The following is a 23,312-nucleotide window of genomic DNA, read 5'->3' on the forward strand; positions in this document are numbered from 1 at the left end:
AAAATAATATATGTATATTAAAAAATAGTTATAAATTAATTATATATATATATATATATATATATATATTATTTTATATTTTGATATATTTTATTCGAATTAAAATTAATTTTTGTATATACATAAGATTATTAAATAAACTTGTATACTTAATATTTATTCAACTATCATAATTAAAATAAAAATGTTATTTAAAAATTAATTTATTTTATTGACACATATTTTGAAATATGATTCTCTCCCATTCATATAAAATGTTTAGTCATAATTGCATTCTGGAGATATAAATTAAAAAAGTAAACTGAATAAATATTACTCTCTCTTTCTCTCTCTAAATAAATTAAATTAGTTATATAAAACTATACAGACTAATACTTCTGTTTTGTAATATAAATTAAATTTTTAAATGATTATTTATTTTGGTCCAAGTAAAATTTTAAAAGAAACCCTTATTTCAAGTTGAATAAATTATCATTTTGTATTGAGAACAAAATATTAAGAGTTTAACAATTAAAATTTTTTATTTTTATTTTTTTTATGTCTTTTATTTTTATTGACTTATCCATCTGTTGAATAGACATTAAAAAAAATAATTTACTTATTTAAAATGACTATAAATTTATTCTCCTACTTTTAATATAAATCATGGATATCATATAAATTTTTAAATATTTTATCTGTCCCAAGTGGGGATCCATTGGCGATATGACTGTCCTTGTCTTAGAACTTGGATTGGCATTTCTTTATTACGATGGATATACATTTTTTTTTCAGAGGCAAATATGGGTGTGAGTATGTAATTAGGAGGATACCGTAATTGGTTGATGTGGTTCATGTCGAAGGGATAGAATGGTGATAAACATCAACTAAATGGACCTAGCATTTTCTTTCTTTTATGTCGAAGGAGGACAAAATAAAATTCATTCAATATAATCTTATTACATTACTAAATCTAACACTACTAATCATACTCAATTATGTGTCATATCATCTTCGTTTACTTGAGTTGAATCTTTCATTAGGTGGCAACTTCCTACAGTACCAAACTACCAACTACAAAGTTTAAGATAAGTGCAGTCAGAAAATTGACCGAGTGTAGTGGTTTGCAACTCCTTCCAATAGAATTTTTAAGTTAAAATCCTGACTTAAAGAAAAGGGGAAAGAAACAATATTAATTAGAATAAATTAACAAAAATACTTATGAAAGAATTTGGAATAGATAAAATATATACTAAAGATTTGTAAATATCAAAATACATATCAAAAATAATTTGGGATGTTTTTTTAATTTTTTATCCATAAAAAAATTCAAATATATTTTGATATCTATAAATTTTGATATATATTTTTACTCACCCCAAACTCCTTTTTTTGGTATTACCCACCCGAAATTATTTGATGTTTAATTTTATCCATTTATTCTATTAATTATTTGCGAATTTGACACATTATGCAATTAAGTGAGAAAATAACAAAAGATAGTTACAAAATGTCAATTCTTTGTTAACATTGAAACTACAAATATGCCATTTCTATCCAGATCCACAGCACTAACCCGCCAAGCCAAACAAAACTGGGTAGTTATGTTGTATGTTTAAATTCTAATTACAACTTTCATCTAAAGTATAAAATTATCATAATCTAGTATTTGGTTCTAAACTTCTAATCCCAATCTTGTTAAGAATGGTATCTTAATATTAATTAATCATTTTTTAGCTTGAGTTGCTTGTGAATTGTAATTTAGTTGCAGACGCAAGAAACATAATAGATTAGGTAACCTATTGCTACAAATTAAGGAAAGTAAGTTCCAATATGATGCCTCACTCTTAGGCTAAACATCAGAAATCATCAAAGCCTTAACCTTAGAGTTAGGGAACAAATTCTCAATTTAAATTTGAAGACATAGATTTTCTACCATTTTAATGGTGGAGAAATATTTTGAACCACAAAGCTGATCTTTTACGATATCTTCTGAGGCCATTCTTGTAATCAACATAGACAAGTCCAAAACGAAGAGAGTAGCCAGCAGTCCATTCAAAATTGTCCAACAAAGACCATGCAAAGTAACCTTTTACCCTCACACCATTCCTGCCAAATCAAAAACATTTTAGCTTGCTTACATTGATTTGAGAGAGAGACTTGAAAATTTGCATGATCGTTTTGTAAATATAATGATAAATTAGTATTGTATGAAATTCTAAACACTACATCGATATTATGCACTGTCCAAAGTTCCATGTTGAATAATATGGGATGTTTATTGTTCTATGTAAAGAGAGTAGTTCTTTTCCCTTAATGGCTACCATAGTTATCAGAACCGAACCGGTAATTGAACCGGTCATACGATCGAGTCATTGGATTATTGGTTCAATCAGTAGATTATTGATTCACCCGGTTGACTTGGTCATAATTAAATAAAAATTATAAAATTATAAAAATAAAATTAAAACTAAAAGTTAAAATACATATTTTCAAAAATATATTAATAACAATCAAATATCAAGTGTGGTTTGAAGCACAAACCAGCCGGTTTTCAACGGGTTTGACCACCCATTGACTGGTTCAATTGCAAGTTTGGTATAATTCACTAACCGAACCAATCAAACCACCGGTTCACCATTTTTTTGGTCGAACCAACCGATCCGGTCCGATTCTGATAACTATGACGGCTACTAGTTTTTTAAGATGTGATTCTCCACTTTCCTAACTTAACATCCCTTCAACTTTGGTTGATAGGCACTTTGGTCATATTATTCTCAAAAATTGCTAAATTGTCCCAATACTTTTTTTTATTTCAATTTGAGAATGTCAATGCAGATTTTAACAGTAGCCTCCAATGTAGAAACCTTAAGTTTATAAGGTTTTTTTCTCATATATTTATTGTAGTAAGTACTATAAATCTTTCTATTATAATAACCTTAATAAGTGTCTGGTAGTAATATTAAACTTACCTTATGGCCCTTTGAAGATACAGAAGGTGGTGACTGAAATAATCTATTCTCCATTTGTCATCAAGTGACATTTTACCATCATTAACCTCATCAACTCCTGAAAATGATAGAATAACTTGAGCATGACAAAGATACAATTTTTTTATGCAAAGGTGGTTATAGGTACTCATTATAGATAAAAACTTACCATTCTCTGTTATATAAATGATTGGATTGTTGAATTTCTCCTTAGTGTACTCTAAAAGACCTTGAATTCCTGGTGGATAGATGTACAGCCAATCTGAAGCAGCCTGCAAAATTATTCACTTCTCAACTCCATTATAAGATATAATGCGAATGAATTTCGTCTCCTGAAAAGCAGTTATCTTCCTTGGAGCATTAGCCCTTAACATAAAGCAATTCGACTCTGTCAACCAATAGAAATTCAAGAAAGTGAGACATCATGCTACGACCATGATTCCTTATCTTCTTGAATTTCTATTCGTTAACAACATGAAATTGCTTTACATTATCATTGCATGGAAATTATTCTCTAATAGTTATACTTCCCATAATTTTTCAACATCATACTTCATAAGCAACTAAAGTGAGTAAAAAGTTATCTCGGATTTACCTTTGGACCAATTAGAAGCCCATTTCTTAGAGCTGAAGGCAAGTGTGAGAAAATGGATCATGCGTTAGTAAATGTGGAAGGCAAATTAAATTCAAGTTAAAATAGAAAGCATACGAAAGGTTCATTTGAAACGACTTACTTGTAAATCTAACACATGAATCTGTAAAGACACTTGGCCTTCCATTTTGGCAAGGAGTATTGGTTGCATAAGTTGAGGTGTAATAGTTTAACCCGATGAAATCGAAGGATCCTTTAACCATTAAGGATTGTGCTCCAGAAAACTTGGGCAATCGGTTCCCGACTCTGTTAACCATTACAGCTGGATATGTACCAGAATGTAGTGGTTCCATGAACCTTGAAAAAAAAAAAACGAAGTGTGTTTTACGTCCACCGAGTGAAACCAATAACCACTAAAGGTTTGACACCTAAAGAGAAGCATCTGAACCATTGATGAGAAAATCAACAATTTCAGATTTATTAAGATTTAACACATGTATAACTATCCAAATAATTATGAAACTCTTGATTATTTTCACCAAATCTTTAGATGTTGCACTTCAGAGTAGCCTAATCCGTTTCACAACTCAGTCTTGTGAATGAAACATGGATACAAAAGTTATCTCCAAGAAATAGTACAAATAATCTGTTGATAAAATTAAGAGAATTGGAGACAAGAAGAGAATTTTTTATTAGAAAATAGGGGAAAAGCACTTACCAATCATACATAAAAGCAAGACCCCGATTTGCTGCTTCTACATCTTCTTTAGATTGAGATAATGGCACAAGCCATGCAGAATTTAGTGTTACCCCAATCTGACCCTTCTGAGTAGCCTATTAGAAAATCACTCGGTCTCAATAACTTCAGAACCAACCACATATTGCATGAATTTCGACTAAATTCTATCAATTCTATATGCTGTTTGATTAATTAAAGATAATAAAAATGGCAAATACCTTGAACTTCTCTCTATAGACTTTTACAGCAGCAGCGTGAGCAAGTATCAGGTGGTGTGTAACAATGTAGGGCTCAATACTTGAATCACCGGTGGCACAGCTTGCTGACATCCACTTGGAGCATCTTGTGGGCGGGGATCCACCATTTCCATAACCACCGGTGCTGTATAACACTGGCTCGTTTAAAGTAATCCAGTGCTTCACCCTGTCACCAAATTCTCTAAAGCATACTTCTGCATAAAAAGCAAAATCTTCCCTGTTCAGAAAAAATAAGCATCGGTTTTCCATTGGTTAGGAGTGAAAAGAAAGGAGGGTTTAATCCATGAAAGAAAGCTTTATATTTTACTAATGCTTACACAATTTTGGGACTCAAGAAACCACCATACTCATTTTCAAGACCTTGAGGGAGATCAGAGTGAAATAGAGTAATAAAGGGCTGCTGTCCTGTAAGTTATGGTGTAGAAATATTTTAGTTCCTTGTGATCTAAGGTATCATGAGAGAGAGAGAGAGGGAGAGAGTCGACTTCACTAACCATTTGCTACAAGTTCATTTATGAGATTGTTGTAATAGTTGACACCTTCTCGGTTAATTCCTCCCTTCAAGTTTCCACCTTAAAATTTGTTTGAGCACCATTGAATCATGAACACACCAGTAAATGTCCAATTCAATATAAAAAAAGCTAATGTTTATAATGGTCTTGAAAAAACTATGCTAACTAATAAATCAAATTAGCAACACAGAACATACTCAAAACAATAAATAGCTATTTATGCAACAATTAATCTCAGGATAACTGAAGGATGATCAGATGATGAGAGTTTTCTCACTTGGTAATATTCTTGACCACGAGATGGAAAACCTGTAGGCATTGAATCCAATATCCTTCATCATGGCCACATCTCCCTGAAGAAAATTCATTTATTTTATGAGTCAACAATTACATTAATCGAAATGAGATCAAGCCTACAAATACAAAATTCACATTAAGAGAATGTAATAACACCTTGTAGCGGTGGTAGGAATCGACAGCAACATCCCCATTGCTGTGGTCTGCTATTCTATCTGTAGAATCAAGAAAACATCTCAATGTTTTAAGTTTGTTCAGTTAAAATTCTGCAGAGGTAAATTGTTTCAAAATGCAAAAGAATGGAAGCAGCTACATATGACTTTTGTGCAGCAACAATATGAGGTTTGGGAATAAATCCTCATTAGAAAATCTACTTGACTCTTTTAACTAGTGGTGAAATTTTTCAGATGATGATGATCCATTCCCATGAGGCTCATACTGCTGATAATAATCACTAAATTCAAGTTTTAATATGGTCCAGCTAATTAATGAACCGAGATACACTAGATACATCATGCACTAAGATAATCCAATGCAATGATAGATCTTAATATAACTTTACACCACCAACTTATATGAGATCTACACCATTAGATCATCATGGAGCATCAAGCAGCATAGTGATTCCCATTGATATTATGCATTGTAAATATTGTTTTCATTAAGTTAATAACTATACTTTTTAAGTTTTTGGTTCCCTCTTTAACCTATCAACGTGCATCTAATTAAAGTCTAAAATAAAATAATAATAATAATAAATTTTCAAAAAGTTCTAATATAAACTTAAGATGTAAATACCAAATCAGTACACGAAAGATTCTAACGCTGACAAAATGGTACTTAACTTTTGTTATTGACAAAATAACCCCTGAAAGATTTTAAAATTTGACAAAATCACCCAACCATGAAAGGATGACGTCACAGTGAACAGAAAATGCTGATGTGGCCATCAGAAGAGAGCTCCGATGATTCCTGAGAGCTCCGGCGTCCTTTCACAATTGGGTGATTTTGTCAAATTTTAAAATCTTTTAGGGTCTATTTTGTCAATAACAAAAGTCAGTACCATTTTGTCAAATTTTCGATTCCCGATTTAATATTTACCTCTAAACTTAAATAAGCTATTAACCAAAATGACCCTTAATTCCACCCTCACAACATTAATCTTCATAAATGATTACAGTAGAAACAGAAGAATTTTTTGGTTGCTAGAAGGATCCATGCTCCATTATTAATGTTACCCACACACACACACACACACACACACACAGAGAGACATACATACATACATACATACATACATACATACATACATACCTGGGTGGTTATGAGTGAAAGTATCCCATATACTAGGGCCTCTGCCACCTTCATATGCTGCACCTTCATACTTCAAAGTTCATACACAAACACATAACAAAATGTCTAATAAGATCCAACAACAGTTTACACATAAAATAATGTTTTAAAAAAATAAAAAATGAGAAGAAAAACAAAAATCAAGAAGAAGAAGTAAAACCTGGTAAGCAGAAGAAGCTGTTCCAAAAATGAAATCTTGCGGAAAACTGCTACGATTAAGAGAAGCTGCTGGCTCAAGAAGAAGAACAAAGGAAGCTACTGCAAGCAGGACAACACCACCCTTAACCCACATTGTTTTTGGTCCGATTTGAATTCGATTCAGAGTTTCTCACACTTTGGGACTTTATAATTACCTTAAAAAATATTTATATGTTCATAGTTATTTATTTATAAATACTCACGTAGGGTAGGGATAAGTGAAGATTCTGAAAAGGTGAATAAAAAAAGGGGAAACTTTTTTAGCGTGTATTGGTTTGCTTAAAGCGGTTTGTTAGAAAAGATGCCATTATTAGTGAGAAGGGGAAATCAGGTTCCATACTTAAAAACAAGTATTATTACAGTTTGATGGAGTTTTCTTTGCAGCATTCCAATTCCAAGTGTGTTTCAAAAGCTTAAGACTTGAGAGTGAGAGACTATTATTATTTTTGTTTTTGTTGGAACGTGTGCACCATGGTGGTGGAGCCGTGTTTATGTTATGGAGGTTGAAAAATATTCCAAGGACCCCACGTGATCTCTGATTAGTGCTTTTGTTTTAGATTTCAACTCAGCTATGGTGTCCATCTGTCTCAAGTGAAGAAGTTGATTAAGTATAAAATAAATAATTAATTATTATTGATTTTATTATTCTTATAAATAATTTTTTATAAAATATTCGAATTGGATATTAGATATTATTTAAAAAATAATTTTAGACTTTTTCATTTTCAAAAAAATAAAAAAGTAGAGTTCTAGCTTTTTAGCTTTTTAGGTTGTTTTTTCCTTTTTATCTTTCTTTCACCAAAAAATACTTAAACTTTCTCAATTTTAAAGCTAAGAGCTTGATAAGCTCCTTCAGATTTAAATTTGTTTTGAGAGTTTTTAAAATACAATCCAATCCATTTTTCATAGATTTTTGAGCTATTTCACAAGGGAGTAGTAGTATTCAGATTTAACCATTTTTTTTTCTCGAGTATGAATATAAATAAAACACTCCATATAAGAATACTACAGGAGGATGAATATCAATATTGTAGAAACTTTTTGAACCACTGAGCTGATCTTTTAGGGTATCTTGGCAATCCATCATTGTAATCAACAAAGATCATTCCAAATCGAACAGTATAGCCATCTGCCCATTCAAAATTGTCCAACAATGACCATGCAAAGTACCCTTTCACATTTGCCCCATTCCTGTCAATTCAAATATGAATTTCTAACTTAATCTGTATAAACTTCACTTAAAAGTGGTGATAGATATAAACTTACTGTAAGGCACTGTGAAGATTGGAAAGATGGTCGGTGAAAAAGTCTATTCTGAATCTGTCTTCTAGTGATTCTTCAATACTCTCATTAAGTTCATCAACACCTGCATGTGATTGAGGAATACAGTTAGGTGAAGATGATGATAGACTTCAACACCAACATCCCTACTTACCATTTTCTGTTATGTAAACAATTGGATTATTATACTTCTCCTTTGTGTACAGTAAAAGATCTTGGATTCCTCTAGGATATATGTATAACCAATCTGACCCTGCCTGCAAAAGTTCTTTCTTTGTTTAAATGACTTAATTATCATTTTTGAAGAAGCTAAGAAACGCTAACAACATATTATCCTATTTTCAACTAGAAAAAAGTGTGAATTAAAAAAAAATGGTTCACAACAAGTCCATTTCATGGGATTTGTTGAATTTCAGGGAGAAGAGTAGAATATATGAAGATAATATTATATGAAGTTGTTGTATTGAAGTTGTTGTTACATGATACAAAAGTTATGTTATTTATAAAGATATTTTCATCTAACTTCATAAATATCCATCTACTAACTACTAGTTATTATTGACTTAATTCCCAACTACTAATAATTCTAATAATATTTTAATAGGATTTGATAACTAATTAAAAACTAAATTCTCCTAATAGTTTTTAATATTCACGACTTTTACTATTTTAATCCATCAAATTCAAAATTCACTATATTGATCCTTAAGATCCTGTTCCAGGCACCATATTGGTCCTAGATCCTTTTTGACGTTGATTTAATGAACAAAATGTTGAACTAGCTCTAACTGGTTACAATAAATACAAGGCTAAATAATGTTATTTCGTTTTTGCATCTAAACAAGGTAAAAACGAGGTCATTTTAAAAAATGAGATAGATAAAACAGTTTATACATCATATAATATTTTTTGTCTTCTTGTTTTTACCTTGTTTTAAGCGTCAAAATGGACATTTGGCTATGTGCTCAGTATGACAAGTAGGGGTGGAAAAAGGTCAGGCGGCCTGCCAGGGGCCTGCAGCCTGGCCTGTGTTTGGCCTGGCCTGGTATAAAATAGGCACAGGCCCAAGCTCTTTTAAAAGCCTTAATACGTTAATAGGCCAGACCCAAGCTTACTAATTAGCCTTATTGGCCTGTCAGACCTGCCTGAGTCTGTTAAAATATAATTAAATATATAAATAATTATGTATTATAACAAAATTATGAGATATTTTAAATTTATTATATTTTATTATAAATATTTTTGTACATTTTAAATACGTTAAAAGTTTAAAATTTTTTATAAATATTAAATATATGACATAATACATATAAATATTTTTATTAAAAAATAATTTTTTAAATAATATTTTTTAAAAAAAAATTATCAGGCCTTTTAATAGGCTTCAGGCCAGGCCAGGCTGAATAACAGGCCAAACCTAGTACTTTATAAAGAGCCTATAACAGATTGCAGGCCAGGCTCAGACCAATTAAGTGTACGACAGCCTGGCCTGGCCTGTTTCCACCCCTAATGACAAGTCAGAGTCAACTCAATTAATGCTAGAAATAATCCAAGGACCAATACGTTTTTTTTTTTTTTTACCAAAGATATGAGACTCGAACCCGCAACCTCTTAATTGAGTATGGGGAGATTATGCCATTTGAGCTATTACTCATTGGCAAAGACCAATACGTTGCTTAAAATTAGATCTGGGAAACTAATATAATAAATTTTAGATTTAAGAGATTAAAATGATGAATACATTGAATTTGAGGAACTACTTTGAGAATTTAATCGCTAATTAAACAATGAAACGAAAAACATTGCAAATAGATATACTTCTACCTGAGGACCAATTTGAACTCCATCTCTCTCTGCTGATAAAAAAAAAAAAAAAATCTTATAATTAGACAAACTTATGAATGAAAGAAAAAAAAAAAACCTTTTATATATTTTGCCTTACAAGTGAGAAAAACACAAGCATCTTCTGTAAACAAGGTTCTGTTTTCTCTTGTGCAAGGGACATGTGCTGCATAAGTTGCAGTGTAGTAGTTCACTCCTATGAAATCAAATGATCCTTTAACCATCAATGACTGCTCCCTCGAAAACTCCGGCAATCGATCGCCGACGTTCTTCACCATTGCAGCAGGGTATGATCCAAAATTTAATGGCTCCATAAACCTTCGATGATGGTATGATCCAAGATTTTGACGTATTCATTGGATAGTTTAAAAGAAAAGTATGGAGTTACATAACTAAAAACTAAGTTTATATAATATCAACGCGCTCTCTAAAAATCTTAGACTACTAAATAAAAATCACATGGTTCCTTCTAGGCTAGAAATATGGATAATGCATAAGCCCAACAATATCATACACTAAACTTCCATTTTTATTTAGAAGGATAGACAATATATTAGGTAGCGTTTGTTTTGAGGTACTGAGACAGAGACTGAGAGAGTGAGACTCAGTATTATGTTTGTTGATTTAGAGACTCATACTAAAATTTCTGTCTCTCTCTCCAAAATTTCAGTATTTCAGTACCCAAAAAAGTGGAGACACAGGGGACTAAAATTTGTAGAGATGAAGACTGAAATTTTAATAATATTTTATATATAAAATACCCTCTTTTCAATTAATTAATTCCAATTTTATCTTTTGTACAAATTAAATTAGAGTTTCATTCTTATTTCAATTTCTGTCTCCCATCTTGCACTAAGTAGAATACTGAAATTTATTTCAATCTCTGTTTCTTAGTCTCTGTCTCTCGGCCTCAATCTTTCTATCTCTATCTCTCCACCAAACGCTACCTTACAAATCATTTCTTTAGAAAGTTATAGTTAGAGAGTAGAAAAAACATGGATGTTTTTTATATTTTATGCATCAAACCTCTTGCTAATTAATTTGCATATGGTGTCCTGTCAATTATTCAATGAGAGTGAACTGACAATTTGTGAGGGACAAATTCACTTATCACAATTTGCCCTGATCAATTCTTTTTTAAAAAAAAATAAAAAAAAAATACAACTTGTCCGGTTGTCCCAACAAATTTCTTTTAAATTTTTTTTGAAAAAAAATATTATTTTTAATTCTTTTTATGAAAAATAGGGCGAATTATTATTTTTTAAATTAAAATAAAAAATTATAATTCGCTTTTGACAAATTAATTTTTTTAGAAATTAACAAAAAAAATTGTAATTCACTAAATTATTATTTTTTAAACCCTAAACCCTAAACTGTAATTCACTCCGAAATTTTGTTAATTTTGAATTTGTCCTGTATTTGTAAAAACACAAATAAATCCCAAATTTTCTCATATTGATTACATATAAACATTTTTTAGCCTCAAACCTCTGGAATGAATTAAACTAATAAAGTGAAATAAAGGGAGAATAAATAGGGAAAATTACCAATCATAGGAGAAAGCAAGGGCTCTTGAGGCTGCATCTTTGTCTGCCTTGGACTGGGAAAGAGGTATCACCCATGCTGAATTCAATGATATCCCAATTTGCCCTTTTTGAGAACTCTACACAAAACAAACCCAATTAGATTAGCAACTTGTTTTCATGTCATTAAGTGGATAGAAAAATACATTTTTTAATAAAATTTATATTTTTTATGTGTTTAATAATTTTTTAATAATAAAAATAAAAGTATTAGAAAAATTTTTAAAAAAATTTCAAAAATTATAATTTATATATATATTTTAATTTAAAAATATGTTTTGCATAATAAATAAACAAAAAATATTTTTATATTATTGTACCTAAACATAATTAATAAATAAAAAAAATTTGTATAAAATATCTAAATATAAAATTACTTTTATTTTTTTAAAGAATCTTTTAAAAATAATAACTCAAAAAAAATTTCTTAAAAGTTCATCCGAACAAATCGTAGATATATATCTATCCCATTTTAATATTTTATTAACTAATCAGTTGATAAATTTAGCTTCGATACAAGAACTCCTAATCAGTAAGGCATTAAAAATAAAGTAAATTACAATCACTTTTTCTGAAATTTAATAAAATCATATATTAATATAATAATATAACAATAAACACTCCTATCAATTATTAAAACAAAATTATTTTTTTTTCTAAAAGAAAATCAATGTCAACTGAATCTAGTAAAATTATAAGATAATAAATGGTTATACAACAAAAATCAACCAATAATCAACAAACAAAAGTTTTAAAAACCCAAAAATTAAAAAAATTAATATATGAAATTTAAAAAGCTACACATCTAAACTTCATGTTGTTTGTTTATTGACTACTTTTTATTATTTCTTTAGATCTTTTCCATATAAATTTCAGCAAACATCAAATCTTAATGTGGTGTGTATAATTTGCCTTTAGAAATAAAATTTAATTTTTGAGATTTTCTATCTATCAGTATAAAATAATTTTACACGTATATTTAATCACCTAACATTACATCAATAAAAAAAATAGGTTTAATTACTCTGTTGGTCCCTATAGTTTCGTGAAATTTTCAATTAGGTCCCTATACTTTTTTCTTTTTAATTGAGTCCCTACATTAAATTTTTTTTCAATTAAGTCATTTTTAGTAATAATTGGTTTAATTTTACAGGGACCTAACTAAAAAAAGAATTGGTATAGGGACCTAAATAAAAGGAAAAAAAATGTAGGGACCCAATTAAAAAAATTGGTGCAAAGACTCAATTAAAAGGAAAAAAAGCGTAGGGACCTAATTAAAAATTTCGCAAAACTATAAATACCAACAGAGTAATTAAACCTAAAAAATACTATTTTTTATATTAATCGTATAAATAATCATAAAAAATAACGAATGTAGTTACAACGTCGGTATGTCAAATTAAATTCTTAAAAATATAATTTATATCATAATTATTAACCTGGTAGTTGTCCATATAAAGTCTTGCAGCAGCAGCATGAGCAAGAATTTGGTGATGAGTGACAAGGTAAGGCTCAGTAGTAGAATTTCCGAAAGCACAGTTATTGATGGAGCATCTTCCAGGGGCAAATATACCATATCCATAGCCATTTGTGGTGTATGTAAGTGGTTCATTTAAAGTAATCCAATGCTTTACTCTGTCACCAAATTCTCTGTAGCATAACTCTGCATAGTCTGCAAAATCCTTCCTGTTGACACATTTTAATACCATTTGAAAGAAAAATTAAGAAAGTTTATATCATCTAATAATTATCATAAGAAAAAGTGCTTGTTTAGTGCCATTAAATTATTAGAAAAAAATTTTAATAAATTTTTTTATTTTTTAGTATGTTTAGCAAAATTTTAAGTAAAAATAAAAGTATTAGAAAAAAATGTTTTTTTAGTTATAATTTGTATTTTCTTAAAAAAATTATCTAAAAAAAAGATTTTTTAACATAATAAATAACAAAAAAATATTTTTATATTATTGTATTAAAAAATAATTACTAAATAAAAAGATATTTTTACATGAGATATCTAAACATGAAATTACTTTTATTTTTTTAAAAGATCTTTTAAAAAAATCATTTAAAAAAAAATCTTTTCGAATAAGCTCGTTCAAACAAGCCTAAAGTATAGAAAATAAATTTTTAATTAGTTAATATTAACCAAATTTAGTGATTAAGTTTATAATTTAGGATTTAAGTTAAAGATTTATAATTTACGAACTATAATTTAAGATAAACAAAATAATTTTATAAATATTAGCTGATGTTAGTAGAAAAAAATTCGTTATCTAGCATTCTCTTATCGTAATCATCATCACAACAATGGTAAATCCAACCGATAAAAATTTCAGATTTAGATAAATGAAGAGACTTTTTGGTCATTGAAGATAAAATCCACTTGCACTTGTATTCTAAAATAAATTTTAAATATGTAATAATGTAAGCACTTTTAGTTTTTGATAACTAATAATAAAATAAACTAAACTGATATAATCTTTTTTTTTTGGTGACTAAAAGTAAATTAATATAAGAGGAATGCTAGGGGGCCAGCAATTTTGGTATTCTGTAACTATAAATTGGCCATCAATAGTGTTTTTAATGGTCTGAGATTACATCTAATGGTGGGAGATCACTCACTTTTGTTTTGATGGTTAAGTGCTGGCCAGAAAACACAAAAGTTGCTGGCCCCTAGACTTTTCCTTAATATAATCTGTATGTACATTTGTAATGTTTAAAGAACAAATTTGCTTGTTCTTATGTTTTAAAATTAGAACTTACACGGCATAAAATTTAGAGATAAAATGCAAGTAATCTCATTCTCTTAAATGTTTGAACGGAAAATTGCTTACACTATATTGGGACTCAAGAAACCACCATATTCATCTTCAAGGGCTTGAGGCAAATCCCAGTGAAATAGAGTTACAAAGGGTTTCAAACCTTAAATAGGCAAAAAATTTTGATTTGTTAGTTGGAAGAAATTAATTAAGGTTAAATTAGATAGTTGGTTCTTACAATTTCAGTGAAATTGTAAATTGGTCCTTACACTTTAAAAGTTTGTAATTAGATCCCTAAAGAGAATTAAAATTTATAATTTAGTCACTGTCAGTCAAAAAGTATTGATTTAATATAATATTTTTAGAATATGCTGAGAATATTCTGTTAAAATAGAGAATATACTGAGAATATTTTATTAAATCAAACACTTTTTGAACGACGAGGACTAAATTACAAATTTTAATTATTTTTAGGGATCAAATTACAAACTTTTAAAATATAGAGACCAATTTATAATTTTATTAAAAGTATAGGGATTAACTGTGTAATTTAACCATTAATTAATATACTTGGTTAGATATGCATGCTGGATAGAAAGAAAGAAAGAAAGAAAGAAAGCAAAAGACCATTGGCTAGAAGTTCGTTGATGAGATTGTTGTAATATGTTATGCCTTCTCTGTTCACACCTCTCTTTAGGTTTCCACCTAAACAAAGTACATGACCAATTTTATATCATATTTATAATTTACAACAATTCAAGGGTCATAAACATATAGTATTGAACATATATATTAAGAATAATTGGTTATAATAGTTTCTCAAACTTTGCCAATTAGTCAAACTAATCTTCTAAATTTTCACTCAATCGAATTAGTGTCCACATTTTTCAACATCAATAATTTTTTTGTCTGAGTTGTAGTAGTTTCAATGCCTCACCAAACATTTTTGTGGCTTGCGATTCTTAAATCATCATTTTATTGATTTGTTGCTTTTGTTTGTTCTGTAATTTTTTTTCCATGTTTCTCATCAATACACTCACTTTAAGAAGAGACTATTGTTTTTGTTCATAATAATATTACGGAATTATAATTTTTTTAAAACTGCCAGGCTTATTCTTAGCATGATAGATTATTGTAAAAAAAAACTACAGATTCAAAAGACCACTTTTATAGAAAGATTATACGACAAAAGTTTCTATCAATAAAAAAGATCAGACTCTCGTAAACTAAAAAAGAAAATCAACTGATAAGTTTTTTTAGTTATTATTTTTTATATAAGAATCTTATTGACTTATTAATTTATTATCATGCGAAAGAGTTTAGTTTTTTGTTAATAATTAATTTTAATATTTATTATCTGAAAAATGAAAGAATTTAATATATATACATTTATTATTTAAAAATAATATATATATATATATATATATATATATATATATATATATATATATAATAAGATATTAGTATAAAAAAATTACATTGATAGTTACGAAATTAACAATTTTTTTTTAAACAATCATTAAATCTTAATTCAAGTTATATTATTACTATTTTCTCCAAATTATATGTAATAAATATTTAAAATAAGAGAAAAAATATAAATTGAAAATAAAGATAAAGAATGAAAATTTAAAATTAAATAAAAAAGAAATTCAAAAAATATGCATGTAATAGTTATATTTTTTTATGTGAATAATATTACGAGATGATTTTTTAATTACATTTTATTACAGATTTAATATATCTCTTATAATTTTTATTAATTTATTTTAATTATACTATTTTATTAATTTTAAAGTAAAAGACAAATAGGTCATTAACCTTTTTTTTTTCGCGAAAATTTTCATCCCTGACTATTGAAAAATACTTTTAAATTTCTGACGTCGTAAAAAGTTGGACGGATTAGTCCCTCCATCCAAATACCTCCGTTAGACCCAATGGAAGGTGCTTGTCACGCGTCACGCATACACGTCGCGCTTGGCAGACTTCTTTCTCGTCCGACGGAAAGTGCTTATCACGCGTACGGAGTAGAAAGAGTAGAAAGAGATAGAGAACGACAAAGAAAGGAGTGAGAAAGATAGAAAAAAAGAGAGAGAGGGAAGAAACTCATTAATCTTAGGGAGAAAGATTTCATTTTAATTATAACAATGAATTGAAAGAGTATTCTATCGGATACATTTTAGTTGTCAAATTAGTAATATAAATTTATAATTATAAATAGAGTAGGAAGGATAGAGAGAAATAGAAAAAGAAAAAGAGAGAAGGAGGGAGAGAGATAGAGAAGAAGAAGGAGAATGGAAGTTTGTTAATTTTTGAAAAAATTCATCCTAATTATAATAAAAGTGTGTCATAGGACACATTTTAGTTGTCAAATTAATAATATAATTTTTTTTTGAAAAAAACAAGAAAACAACAAAATAACACCTGTTATACTCGCCTAGAAATATCTCAAATTAATAATATAATAATATAAAATAAATAGCAATATAGATATATTTCAATTTCAATTTTTATTTTTGTTCGATTTCAATTACAAGTAAAGAAGGTCATATTGTAAATTTTAGTTGTTAAATTTGTAATTAATCATTGGTAATAATATATAAGAAAGATAAAAAGAGTAAAAGGGGAGACAAAAAATAAAAGAATTCCTTAATTTAAAAAAAAAATTAATTATAATAAAAAAATGATATATAACATATTTCAATTACAAAATTAATAATAGATAATAGATTGAAAAATGTATTTTTCCACTTCTTACATTTCATTGGTTTTCTTATTCCCTTTCATTTTAATTAATTTTCGTGATTCAAGTAGGGAAAAAAGAAAACTATATTTTGAAGAATTAAAAAAAATGTAGTTTTGTGAGGATTTTAAATTTATTTTTAAAGTGTATTGAAGATTTGCGATATTTTAAAATCTTACAATAGATTTAAAATAAAGTCATAATTTGTCAGAGTTTAAGACTATAATGAGTAAAAATTAATAGAGCATGGATAAAACAATTGAGTAGAGATAATAAAAGCAATCAATTTTAAAAAGTTTTAGAAGATTAATTTGATTAAGTAAATTTAAAAGATAAATTTTTATTAACAAAAACTAAAATTTGAAAGATAATTAAACAATTTACTCTATATGTTAGTCATATACATATTCATTTAACAATTATATATATTTATTCAGACATAAAAACTACCATCATTTATTTGTAAATGTGTATTTTACTATTGTATAATATTGTCTTTATTTAGATCCAGACAAGTCATTTAACATTTTATCTTTTCTCTTTAATAATTTTCTCACTATATTTTTCCTTTGAATTCAATAAGGGAATTAATGATTTTCAACAACAAAAAATTTCAAAGCTTAATTATTCAATTTCATCAAATTTTTAATTAGCTCTTATATCAAATAATAAAAATTTTCAATTAGATCTTTGTTGATTATTTTTTATTAAAAGTTATGAAATATTTTTAGAATATTCATTTTCGTGTTTGATGTAAAATAATTTATAGAATATTTTAGAAGCACATGTTCTAAAATTATTGTATTTTTTTTTATGAAAAATAACTAAAAAGAACCTGAATAATTTTTTATTATTTAGTATAAATCTAACTACAAATTTCTAAACTGGAAGTTAAACATTTAATAAAATTATAAAGACTAATAAAATAAGTAAACAAAATTTTAAATATAATTATTATTTAGACAACAAGATATAGATTATTTCAAGAGAAAGAAATTAAATGATATAAAAGTTTGATGATAAGATAAAATTATTTTATAATATTACTTCATGGAAATTCTTTGTTTTTCTCCTTTTTTATTTTTATCTTAATAAGATGTGGAGCAAAATAATAAACGAAGATGAAAAATTCCTCCTCACCAGGTAGAACCCTAGACCATGAGATGGAGAATCTGTATGCATCAAATCCAATGTCTTTCATTATACCAACATCTTCCTACCAATACCAAGTTATTTGCTTAAACACTTGAGAGGATAGTGCCCATTAAGCCTCATTTTTAATATAAATAAAAAAAATAAATTACATAAATAAAATAATTTCAATTTAAAATTATACATATATTCTAAATTAGAATTGGTTATACGATCTATTTTAAATAACTTTATATAACTTGATTTACTACTTGTATACGTATATAATAAATCGAATCAACACATAAATAACATAAATCAAATTAATTTAATTCAATTTATATAAAAATATTAAAAAAATAATATCTAACTAATTTTGATTTAAGATATCTATATAATTTTAATTTAGAATAATTTTATTTGTGTAATTTATGTTAAATAAAAATAAAAATATTTATATAAATGGTGAATAAATTAAGTGATGAGAATTACCTTGTAGCGATGGTAAGAATCAACTGCAAGCACTCCACTACTTTGGTCTTTTATCTTTTCTGATGAAATATTTAGACATGAGGAAGATATTTTTAATTGTTTACTTTTAGAGCCACAATTGAACTACAAACTAATACTTGAAATTTTATTAGTACTATAAAAGAAAAAATATTGAATAGGTAAGGTTCTTATTTTTTTATATTTTCAATGCATTAAATTTATATAAGATTTAAAAATTAAAAAATACTATTCATAAATATCCTAATAATAAGACAGATAGTATCGGCATAATATATAGGATACTCTTAATAATACAAAGAATAAATTTGATAAAATGATTTTTTTTTTAAATTAATGGATGGTGATTGATAATCACCATTATTGTTAAGGTAAAATTAATTAAGTAATCCAAGCTTAACAATACTCGATTCATATATAGTCCATCTCTCATTTTTTTTTCCGAATAAATTATAATAGGATTAAAAAATATTTAATTATTTATTTACCTGGATATCTTTGAGTAAAGGTATCCCATATACTTGGTCCTCTGCCCCCTTCATTTGCTGCACCTTCATACTTAATTTACACGTCATCAAATCACATAATAAGTCACATGAAAAATTAAATAGATAATAATTAAGTGACTCAAAATTATTTGTTACTTTTCCACCAAAAAAAAATGTATATTAGCAATATAATAGCTAATCAAAACATAAACCTGGTACGAAGAGGAGGCTGTCCCAAATAAGAAATGATCTGGAAAATTAGAACGGTTAAGAGAATCCACTAATTCAACAAGCACAACAAGAAACATTATGAGAGAAATAAACCCTTTCTTATTTTGTCTCATGATTTCAATTAATCTCTATAATGACTCTTGACATGAATTTTTTGTAAAACGATCCACCATTATATAGGCCAGGCAACCAAATCATCACATTATTTTATATATAATAATAATAATAATAATTTACAATAAATGATTTAATCATAATAAATAAAGAAGCTCCAACTTCTATATAATCTATATATATCTTGTAAGGTCCAATTAGTAGAGGGAAAAATTAAAGATTGGAACTAGCTAAGCTACCATGTATCTATTTCACTTGGTCTTTTGTCATGTTCTTTCTTCTCATTTGTGTGTTTAGGTGGACAAGCTTGCTTTGAAAGGCCATATGCTGTAAAACAGTTTTTCATTGATCTCAAAAGGTTATATAAATACGAATAATATTCTAAATTAGTTTTCAAAAAATTTTAATTAAATTTGAAATATTTTATATTTTTAAAGATTTGTTATGTGAAGATGAAATTAAGATGTGAATATATGTTATATTAAATAATTTATTTAGATATATCAAATGAGTAATGTTATATAGCTAGCTATCAGGGACAGACTTAGGGGGCGAGTGGAGGCTTCGGTCTCCCCAACTTTTTTTAAAAAAAATTAATAGTAATAAGTTATTAAGTATGATTTAATTTTTTAAAAATGTATTTAGTATTTAGTTTAATATAAATAAAAGTTTAGTCCAATCTAAATATTAATAATTTTTAATATCTAAAAAATAAATAACAATATTAAAAAAATCTGAAAAAGATATTATTTTTTAATTAAACAAAATTTTTCAAATCCCATAAAGTGGTTTCTTTTTCTTCTTTGTGATTGTCCTTCTTGATTCATTTGGTATTAATTCTCGTTGTTTCAATTGTTACAACTGAGAGATCTTTTTCAGCTATGAATATTGTGAAGAATAACCCAAAAACAAGATGAAAGGTGAATTTTTTGCTAATTGTCTTTTAATTATATTGAAAAGAAAATTGCTAAAAATTTTGACACAGATTCTATTATCAATAAATTTTATGATACGAAGAATCGACCACTTCGTTAGTAAAAAGTACATACATTTTTTGTACTTTAAAATATATTCTCTATCGGTATATTTTTGTAATACATCTTACATTATATATTTTTTTGCATAATTTTTCAATATTATATATGTTATTGGCCCACCATAATAATATTTCTGGATCCGCTAGCTATTATTTTTAGCTAGTACTTCGCCAATAATAATTTGCACTTATATTTACAAAAAATTTGAACACAAAAAATATATAATTTGTACTTATATTTACTAAAATTTTATACACATAAATCAAAATAATTTATAATTTAGACTCACATTTTTTAGAATTTAATTTATACATATAAATTAATAAAATTTATTTATTAAAAATAATTTAATATTTATTCTAGTCAGATAATAATAAAATATATTAAAAAATGTTATCCTAAACGTTTTTCATATCAAATTATTTAATAATAATAATTATTTTTTATATAAAAAATCATTATCTTTATATAAAAATATTATCGTATAAATAATTATTTAAAGTATTGCTCCCACAAAATATCTTATCACCGACTTTACTTAAATTCGATTTAGGGAAGGATACCGAATCACACAAATAATAGACAATAAGAAATTAAAAGGGGTTGTTGACTACTTGTTGTCTTTACAAGAATGGTAAAGGTACAAATTTCATTTAGAAATAATTTTAAGGTGAATGCTACCCAACCCCCTCTAAAATAATATGTAAGTTACCTTTTATTATGTGTCACATTATAATTGGTCCTTATTTTAACTATAGTTGGGGTGCCAACGTCATCGCCATCTACTGCCTTTCCACACAACCTCTCTTCCCAGTATAGTCAGCGTCTCTTTTTGTCATGGATCACTTCTTACCCACATAATTGATGGTTAATTTGGTTATTAAATTTTTTTATTAAAAAAATATATCTTTATTTAATTACGTGATGGAACATATATTTATATGTAAAATATAATTAAATAATAAAGTACGAATAAATTAAAAATTAAAAGAATAAAAATATTATAAAAAATACTTGTAAGAAAGTTAGATTTTATCATTTTAAATTTGTGTTATTAATTTTAACAATTTATTTTTTTTAAAAATAATTTATGTACGATAAAAAATATATTTTTTCTGATTTTAATTATACTTTTAAGTACTCTAAATAGAGTTATTATATTATATTTTACATATGAATATATGTTCTATCGTGTAATTAAATAAAGATTTGTTTTAATAAAAAAAATTAATAACTAAACTAAACATTACTTAGGTATGTATTTCATATTTATCTCTTAAATATTTATACAATTTATTTTTTAAACTGTTATATTGGTCTCTTCTCTAATATAATACAAAAAATAAATTTTCATAAAAATAATTTGTTTAATTATTAATTAAATAATAAAGTACTAATAAATTAAAAAATAAAAATACTATAAAAAATAAGGTAAAAAAGTTAAATTTTATCATTTTAAATTTCTGTTATTAATTTTAATAATATATTTATTTTTTAAATAATATATGTATGATAAAAAAATATGTTTATTTGTTTGGAGTACAAATTTTATTATTATATTTATATGTTCATGATTTTAATTATACTTTTAAATACTTTGAATAGATTTATTTTATTATATTATATTTTACATATAAATATATATTTCATCACGTAATTAAATAAAGATATTTTTTTTAATAAAAAAGTTTAATAACCAAATTAACCATTAATTACGTGGGTAAGAAGTGATCCATGGCAAAAAGAGGCGCTGGCTATATTGGGAAGAGAGGTTGTGTGGGAGAACAGTAGATGACGATGACGTTGGCGCCCCAACTATGATTAAGATAAGGACCAATTACAATGTGACACATAATGAAGGGTAACTTACATGTTATTTTAGAGAAGTTGGGTAACATTCACCTAATTTTAAATCAAATTAAATTTAAAGATCAATACAGAAATAAAACCTATATTATGTGACCCTCCCTGGTCCATGATGACAATGTAGAAGAAAAGTTAATATTCTCTCACATCTACATCTCTTTTCTACACTTACACTATATCATATCACCAAATAATATATTTTAAATTTTATTATCTTTGTACGTAACTGTGATAATTCATGTGTTAATAATTCATGCCTCATTTATTTATTAGCTATGTTTAATAATTTAAATAAGATCTACATTTTATTAGTATTAAATGGGGAATAAGAGACTACAATATTTACATTATACATATAAAAGAATAAATCATTTTTTTATTACAAAAAGATATCTAATGATGGAAAAATAAATTTAATATTAGTTAAAAATTAGATTCGTTCGACAAAATTATATCTATTTGGTAGAATTACTAGAGAATAATTTTGTTGAATGATTTAATATTTAGTTAGTATTAAATTAATTTATATTTTTTATGATTATATTTGTTTAACAATTTTATATTTATATGTTAAAAATCTTAATTTATTCTATACGTAATATATTTTTATTTTCAATATTAGAATATAAAAAAAAGAGAAAGGTATATATATTGTCTATTGTGAAAAAATTTAAAATTAGTTATTAGACTTAGAGAATCAAGACAATATATTCTAATTTCGTGATTTTTATTAGTTCCATACAAAAGACATAAATTTATAATATTTGACCTTTAAATTGTTCTAATTATAAAAAGACTGATTGGATGTGC

General features: G+C 26.6%; 2 protein-coding genes across 7 annotated transcripts; both read right to left on the bottom strand.

Moving 5' to 3' along the window:
• Positions 1 to 1,739: 1,739 nt before the first annotated feature.
• LOC107613506 (beta-glucosidase 24) lies at positions 1,740 to 7,384 on the bottom strand. Of its 2 annotated transcripts, none has more exons than XM_088497282.1 (13): positions 6,880 to 7,384; positions 6,681 to 6,750; positions 5,523 to 5,581; positions 5,347 to 5,422; positions 5,052 to 5,129; positions 4,875 to 4,962; positions 4,519 to 4,774; positions 4,280 to 4,395; positions 3,704 to 3,918; positions 3,565 to 3,596; positions 3,139 to 3,241; positions 2,952 to 3,048; positions 1,740 to 2,088 (listed from the first exon to the last, which is right to left on the bottom strand). In XM_088497282.1, exons 1-13 carry the CDS (start codon positions 7,009 to 7,011, stop codon positions 1,920 to 1,922), a joined length of 1,491 nt encoding a protein of 496 aa, XP_088353408.1. In that variant the 5' UTR covers positions 7,012 to 7,384; the 3' UTR covers positions 1,740 to 1,919. The 2 variants fall into 2 exon arrangements, with proteins under 2 accessions (XP_088353408.1, XP_088353409.1); XM_088497283.1 differs by having other exon boundaries at positions 5,523 to 5,577; positions 6,677 to 6,750; positions 6,880 to 7,318.
• A 341-nt stretch (positions 7,385 to 7,725) lies between these two features.
• Positions 7,726 to 19,598, bottom strand: LOC107613927 (beta-glucosidase 12-like). 5 transcript variants are annotated; one of them, XM_088497284.1, is made up of 13 exons: positions 19,467 to 19,598; positions 19,255 to 19,324; positions 18,749 to 18,807; positions 18,266 to 18,341; positions 15,010 to 15,087; positions 14,458 to 14,545; positions 13,063 to 13,309; positions 11,588 to 11,703; positions 10,141 to 10,358; positions 10,023 to 10,054; positions 8,353 to 8,455; positions 8,184 to 8,283; positions 7,726 to 8,108 (listed from the first exon to the last, which is right to left on the bottom strand). In XM_088497284.1, exons 1-13 carry the CDS (start codon positions 19,596 to 19,598, stop codon positions 7,940 to 7,942), a joined length of 1,488 nt encoding a protein of 495 aa, XP_088353410.1. In that variant the 3' UTR covers positions 7,726 to 7,939. The 5 variants fall into 5 exon arrangements, with proteins under 5 accessions (XP_088353410.1, XP_088353413.1, XP_088353414.1 ...); XM_088497287.1 differs by lacking the exons at positions 18,749 to 18,807; positions 19,255 to 19,324; positions 19,467 to 19,598 and having other exon boundaries at positions 13,063 to 13,141; positions 13,202 to 13,309; XM_088497288.1 differs by lacking the exons at positions 18,749 to 18,807; positions 19,255 to 19,324; positions 19,467 to 19,598 and having other exon boundaries at positions 13,063 to 13,141; positions 13,193 to 13,309.
• Positions 19,599 to 23,312: the final 3,714 nt, after the last annotated feature.

The sequence above is a fragment of the Arachis ipaensis genome, chromosome B8, assembly GCF_059453495.1.
Source record: "Arachis ipaensis isolate K30076 ecotype BB chromosome B8, ASM5945349v1, whole genome shotgun sequence".
Classification (NCBI taxonomy): Eukaryota; Viridiplantae; Streptophyta; class Magnoliopsida; order Fabales; family Fabaceae; genus Arachis; species Arachis ipaensis.

Bases quoted from the DNA above. Each gene is read 5' to 3' on its own strand.
- LOC107613506 (XM_088497282.1), bottom strand. From the start codon at position 7,011: ATGTGGGTTAAGGGTGGTGTTGTCCTGCTTGCAGTAGCTTCCTTTGTT. The intron at 6,751-6,879 runs GTTTTACTTCTT...TGAACTTTGAAG, and splicing joins CAGCTTCTTCTGCTTACCAG to TATGAAGGTGCAGCATATGA. The intron at 3,919-4,279 runs GTAAGTGCTTTT...TTTTTTTTCAAG, and splicing joins CTTGCTTTTATGTATGATTG to GTTCATGGAACCACTACATT.
- LOC107613927 (XM_088497284.1), bottom strand. From the start codon at position 19,598: ATGAGACAAAATAAGAAAGGGTTTATTTCTCTCATAATGTTTCTTGTT. The intron at 19,325-19,466 runs GTTTATGTTTTG...GTGTAAATTAAG, and splicing joins CAGCCTCCTCTTCGTACCAG to TATGAAGGTGCAGCAAATGA. The intron at 11,704-13,062 runs GTTAATAATTAT...TGTTTTGTGTAG, and splicing joins TTTATATGGACAACTACCAG to AGTTCTCAAAAAGGGCAAAT.